We start from the raw sequence: 7028 nt of genomic DNA on the forward strand, positions 1-7028 counted from the left end.
GGTCCTGCAAAGTTCATACCTGGAACGTGCATTTCTCCTGGAAACTTTGCCCATGGAAGCTTTATTTTTTTTGAAAAATTGTTGATCGATTCCACCAAGTCTCCTCCGCTAAGCTCATGCGCAGAAACAAACTTGCATTTAGTCGTTCCGCAGATGACGCAAGTCCCTTTAAGCATATTTCTATTGCTTTTGCTTATTGCATGGTGCAAGTTGCTCGTTTCTGTTATTCTTTTACATTTAACGCAATACATTTTTTATATTCAACATAATAAAAAATGGAAGTGATTGATTTGTCATGGAATGTAAATAAAAGCAAAAGGAAAAACAACAAACTTTTGCCTAGAAGTATACGTGGAATCATTATTGGAAAATCAGGTTGTGGTAAAACGACGCTGCTACTCAATTTACTTTTAAGACCTGGATGGCTAGACTATAATCATTTGCAAGTGTTTGGAAAATCCCTTTTTCAACCAGAGTATAAAATATTAAAAAACTCGTTCGAGAAGAAATTGTCTAAAGAGGTTATTCTTGATTTGTTTAACATTCAAAGCAAAATTGAGCAATTAAACGTGAGTCCTGAATGTGTTATTGATGAAATTTCAAAAAAATGGAATAACAAAGAGGATATGGAATGCCAATTTTTTGAAACAGCAGACGATGTGCCAGAACCAGAAGATCTTGATTCATCCAAAAACAATTTAATGATCTTTGACGATTTGCAATTGACTAAACAAAACAAGTGCGAAAAATACTACATCCGAGGAAGACACTCTAACGTCGACTGCTTTTACCTCGCTCAAAACTATTTTATGCTGCCTAGACAAACCATCCGAGAAAACGCTAATTTCATTTGTCTGTTTCCACAAGACTCTAAAAACATTAACCACATTTACCAAGATCATGTTTCAAGCGATATGAAAATAAAAGAGTTTAAAAAGTTTTGTAAATATTGCTGGTCTCAACCTCACGGTTTTGCCGTCATTGACTTGTCCTCAAAAAAAGACAATGGAAAATATCGAAGCGGATTTGACAATTTTTATTTTCCCAACTCTATATAAAAAGATGAGCGGATTTTATCTCCTTGCAAAAGCAAAAAAAGAAACTCCAACCGTAAGAAACAGCGTCATCCAAACTGAGTTTGACAACCCCATCGAATTCGAGCCTAATAAAAAGTATGAAATGGCTCTTGTTGGCTTTGACTCTGTTCACAGTTACACCAACATCAATTCGACAAATAATGTTTTCAGATACAGCCCTAACGCCGGTTCAAACAGCTACACCATTCTCATCGAAGAAGGAGCGTATGAAATTAGCGAGATTAATGATTATATTCAGAAGGAAATGGAAAAACAAGTTGGAAACTTGTATAGAGTGGATGGTGTTGTTATCGGTGCAAACCTAACCACTTTAAGAACTACTCTGAAATTTGGAAAACCTGGAGCCACAACAAAATATTGGGTGGATTTCAACGTGAATAACAGTTTAGCTACTGTTCTTGGATTTAATAAAGAAGAATATACCTATGTAGAGAAAAAGGAAGATCCAGCAAATCCAGATAAAGTTACAAGTTATATTGACTATTACGAGTCTGAATCACTTTCGAGAATAGATGATATAGCCATCATCAGAATCACAAACGATGTTATTGGATCCTCTTATGATAACGGAAAAAGAACATCTGACATTTACTCTTTTCATCCAGACTCTCCTCCAGGCTATAAAATTAGCGAAAAGCCTTTCCACTTGATATATCTGCCTATCATGGTGGGTAGAATTTCAAGAATGGAAACAAGAATTGTAGATCAAAACGGTAACTTGATCGACTTTAGAGGTGAAGACATTATCCTCCGATTTCACGTTAGAGAAAGAATAACCTCTGTGCTTCAAGATCTTTTTACGAGCAGCGCAGTTCAGCGATAATTTTTTTCTTTTATTTAAAAAATGAGTTACCAAAAAGTAAAAATTAACATCTCGCAAAGTCAATCTGACAAAATAAAAAAAGCCATTCAAGATAAGACTGATGTCAATATAAGACTGTCTCATTCAGATCTAGAAGGCGAACATGTTCTCGCTATCACTCGTGCGCAATTGAACAAAATTACAAAAGCGTATGAAGCTGGTAAAGGAGTCACTCTTAAATTGAGCAAGAGGCAATTATCATTCAACTCAACCATTGAAGGCGGATTCATCGGAGCTCTTCTACCTTTATTGGGTATGTTAGGCAGCACTCTTTTCACAAGAGTAGTTCCTGCTCTAGCCACCGGATTGTTAGCAGGTGTAGGCTCTTCTGCTGGTTCTGCTATGGTTGACAAAATTGCAGGAAGAGGCGTCGTTTACTTGAAAAAGAATGGAAATGGAATGAAAATGACTGCTGCAGGATCAGGAATCTTTTTAAGACCTTGGGTAAAACCTACTATTGGTGAAGGACTCTTTGTTAAAAATGGAAAAGGTTATCAATCTATTGGATCTGGCTTATTGCTCGGACCTAACTCACCCTTCTCAAGCATACCCTTTTTAGGTGCTATTCTATGAAAATGTAAATTTTATATATATTGCTGATATATAAAATTATTCTTTACTTGTATCTAAATTTGCTTTCATATTACTAACAATTTTTTCATTATAATGGTGATAAATTCTTTTTGCTGAGAAAGCATTCGATAACCCTTTAACCTTTGTTTTTTTCATTTCAATACGATTATATACACTCATAATAATTTTTAATCTTCTTAAAACTTCTTCTAATGGTGTCGTTTTAATCATTTCTATAAACGATATTTTAACACACTTTGGAAGCTTTCGAACGTTTTTTTCGAATTTAATATATCGACTAGATTTCTCAGTAGAACATTTCACTTCTTCACCACTAAGCATATTAATAAGATCATCTTTATATATCGCATCCATTTTTTATATATAAAAAGAAATTTATTTAACTCAAAATTAAAAATTTTTTTATTTTACTATCGTTGACGATAATATAGAACAAATACGATAGCTCATTAAAAGAATTAACTCGCTCTCATTAAAAAAATGAGCATTGTCTTATTAAACGCAAAAATCATGGAAAAGTTTGACAAGGATAACAGTGACGATATAGCGCAGTTAAAATCCATATTTCTTCTTTTAGAAAACAAACACGAACTATCAGATGAAGCTCTTAAACATCTGTTGGAGACAAAAGACGAATTGGATAAACGCAAGACTGAAAAAATAACGTTTATCGCCAGGACAAACCATCTCATTCAGCGATATCAAGACATATTGCAGACGCAGCTTTCGTTTGAAGATCGTGCTAAATTTGACGATGAAAAAAATCAACTTCAGCGTCATTATTTTACCATCGCAGAAGAAACGCTTTCTCAACGACAGTGGACCGATATTAAAATTGCTCAAAAACTTGTCTTGCATACGAAATGTAAATTTTGCATCAACGACGATCCGAGCCAGTTTGAAATGGACGACAGCGATAAAAAATACTGTCTCTTGTGTTCGGGTCAGCAAGAAATGTTAGAAACAACTGTCCCGTATAAAGACTACGACCGGTCCAATTCGGTAAACAAATATACTTATTCGCGTATTATTCATTAGAATGCATAAAACAATATCAAGGCAAACAAAACTGCAAGATTCCTGAAGAAGTCTTTGAAAAATTGGAGAAAAAATTCAAGGCGTTAAACTTATTGATCGATTCTGAAAACACAAATGTAAAATATTCTCGCATTACCAAAGAACACATTTTAATCTTTTTAAAACAACTCAACTATACCAATCAGTATGAAAATGCCAACTATATCTATTACGTGCTTGTCGGTAAGCGAGACGATATAGAATACCTCGAAGAACAGCTTATCAAAGATTTCAAAGATTTGTCTTTCTTATACGATCTGGTGTACGGAAAAGACAAACCAAAAGAATTGAAAAGAAAAAGTTTCATGAACGCCCAGTACATTTTGTTTCAACTGCTCCAAAATAGAAGTCATCCATGTCGGCTGGAAGATTTTTCAGTTTTAAAAACCATTGACAAGAAAAGATTTTACGACGACATTTGCTCCCATCTGTTTGCAAAACTCGGGTGGAATTTTACCCCGACCTTTTAATTATAAAACCGTGCTTTACATTTATGGACTATGATCAACTCTTCAGACCTGATGATTAATATAAACTCAGAACACGATGTTATCCTGAAAACATTAACTATAGCAAATCACAATATTATAAAATGTTAATGCTGTACTAAGAAAATGTCAATGAGCCAGAATGCACAATTCATGATTGCAGAAAATTAAAAACACGACGCCATCTTGAATTCCTTAAGTATGGAAAAATGTCAATGTGCCAGAATCGATATTGTGTCTTGAAAAATGTCAATGCATATAGAAAACTGTCAATGTCCTAGAATCGGCAATTCATAGTAGTTATGTATGTATGTATGTATGTATGTATGTATGTATGTATGTATGTATGTATGTATGTATGTATGTATGTATGTATGTATGTATGTATGTATGTATGTATGTATGTATGTATGTATGTATGTATGTATGTATGTATGTATGTATGTATGTATGTATGTATGTATGTATGTATGTATGTATGTATGTATGTATGTATGTATGTATGTATGTATGTATGTATGTATGTATGTATGTATGTATGTATGTATGTATGTATGTATGTATGTATGTATGTATGTATGTATGTATGTATGTATGTATGTATGTATGTATGTATGTATGTATGTATGTATGTATGTATGTATGTATGTATGTATGTATGTATGTATGTATGTATGTATGTATGTATGTATGTATGTATGTATGTATGTATGTATGTATGTATGTATGTATGTATGTATGTATGTAATATATGTCTTACAGAATACTGATTATACTTTGAATTAGAGCCTTAAACTCTAAATGTTTAGAAAAATGGTTTGTTATTTGGAATTCTGAAATGCCTTTGAAGTGTGAAGTAAAATGTAGTATAGCACAACCAAAAGAAAACTGTACTACCCATTTATTTGAAAGAAGACTAGCAAAAAAAACTTCTGATTTTTTTTATTAATAGAAAAGTCCAAGTTTGCAAATCAAAAACTAATGTTGAAAAATGAAATGACCAATGTTCGTGCATTGAATCAGGCTTAATGTCTCCTTACTGTCTTACTGTCAATTACTGATTACGAAATATACGAAATATAGAATGAAAACGTGATTTTTAAGTATTTTAGTCGATGTTCAATCTGTCCACCTAAGTAAAAGCAATATTAATTAAAAAAGGTAAATAAAAAAAAAAAAAAAAAATTTTAGAGATGAATCTTCCATCTAGGTAATGATGCAAAACCTACGGTAGATTAACAAAATATTTTTTAACGTTTAAAAAAAAATATTTTTAAATGGCTAATAGCTTAACAATTAAAAAAGCTGTGCGATTGCATCATTCTAAGAATATTACTTACGATGTTTAGTTAAAAACATTATTCACTTTTTTTGCTCTTTTTAACAAGGTATATAAAGTTTGTTAAAAGCTTGTAAAAAAAGTCATCTGAAAATAAATTTCTTTCTTTTGTTGGAGGCAATGTTGTGTTTACATACTATATTTTTTAAAAACAATAGTTGGTCAAGGACTAAAGCCGTTTTATGAGTTCAGTTAAAGATATAAATAAAAAATATATATATTCTATATTTAAAAAAGTTAGAAAACAGTAGGAAAATTTGAAACTTGCATCTAATTAAATTTTAAAAAGGTTCAAAAAACGTCCAACCAAAATCTATCTTAAATTTTAAAAAATATTCCTGTGAAAAATTTTAAAAATATTTCTGTATAAAATGGTTGAAAAGAGACAACTACGCATCTTGGCATATTTTCAATAGAGACCTTTTTGTGTGTAAATGCTTTTTCTGAGATTTGTCTATTATTGGATGAGTTATTTAATGCGAAGATCCAGCATTACCCGATAGAATTGAGCAATGACACCTGCAATGTATCCCACTCAAAACTTATAGTCATACTTTCTATAAATTTCGTTCTTTCAGAATGCAAAAAACTATAGACTGGTTGGATAATATATAGAGGAGAAAATGATGTACCAAAGGGATGTGCTTAATAAATGAATTGCTGCAAACGAAAAAGTACAAGCTATAGAATTTCGACGAGAAGGAAATTGTTTGAAAGCAAAAGTTTAAGTTCTACGGTGTTATGAAACCAGGGGGTTCGACAGTTCATATTTAAAGTTAAATACAAGATTGAGTTTACAACGTTAACTGGTAAATCAATTCACTTTACAATCAACACAACATCTTAATAGAACTGCTATATTTGCAGCAACTTGAATTATCTTCAGCAATTTGCAATATCTGACGCAATTTACAATATCTGCAGCTAAACCTCGAAAAATGTTGAAGACAAACACGTTTAACGAGAAAAACTTTTTGTGAAAAGATAAAGAAATACATTCAAGAGAGTTTCAGAGAAGAACCTATACGTTGATATTCTCCTATGTATGTGACCTCCATTTTTGTTCCTTAACATTTTGAGAATTTTTTATTTCGGTTTTAGAATCTCTAGAGAATAAATTGGTATTATTAATTTTTTTGTAATATTTAAGTAATTTTTACTCTTTTTATGTTATTGTGAGATTTTAAATTAACTTTTTAATTTCAAACTATAGAATTGGAAGATCAAAAGGAATCTCGCAAGAGAAACAGGAGCTGATTATTCAAAAAGTTTTAAAAGATTTTTCTCAGCATCAAATTACAGCTCAATTTTCAGTCTCCAAGATTTTATTGTCGTAGGACAAAAAGCGAGGTGGTGCATTAGTCAAAAAATTTACAAGACGACCTCGCTTTAGCTCTCAAAAAGACGATCCGAGACTAAGAAAGTAATTGGTAAAAAACCACTGTTAAAACAGTAAAACAACTTGCTTTAGCGTGCCACCCACTATTTACCGCATAAATTTACCCGATTTTATTATAAAAAAGATGTAATATAAAATGGGATCAGTTGATAAAAAAAGTTTATCCATGCGA

General features: G+C 31.8%; 1 protein-coding gene across 1 annotated transcript; it reads left to right on the top strand.

Annotated features, from left to right (window-relative positions):
- The first annotated feature begins 275 nt into the window (after positions 1 to 275).
- On the top strand, positions 276 to 1058 carry LOC149889540 (uncharacterized). Its single transcript, XM_090083746.1, has one exon. It carries the CDS (start codon positions 276 to 278, stop codon positions 1056 to 1058), a length of 783 nt encoding a protein of 260 aa, XP_089939872.1.
- Positions 1059 to 7028: the final 5970 nt, after the last annotated feature.

This window comes from Hydra viridissima, unplaced genomic scaffold (genome assembly GCF_058129835.1).
Source record: "Hydra viridissima isolate aposymbiotic clone 2 unplaced genomic scaffold, HvirCarnegie_v1 scaffold_4, whole genome shotgun sequence".
Classification (NCBI taxonomy): domain Eukaryota; kingdom Metazoa; phylum Cnidaria; class Hydrozoa; order Anthoathecata; family Hydridae; genus Hydra; species Hydra viridissima.

Coding starts and splice junctions, on each gene's coding strand:
- LOC149889540 (XM_090083746.1), top strand. CDS start 276: ATGGAAGTGATTGATTTGTCATGGAATGTAAATAAAAGCAAAAGGAAA.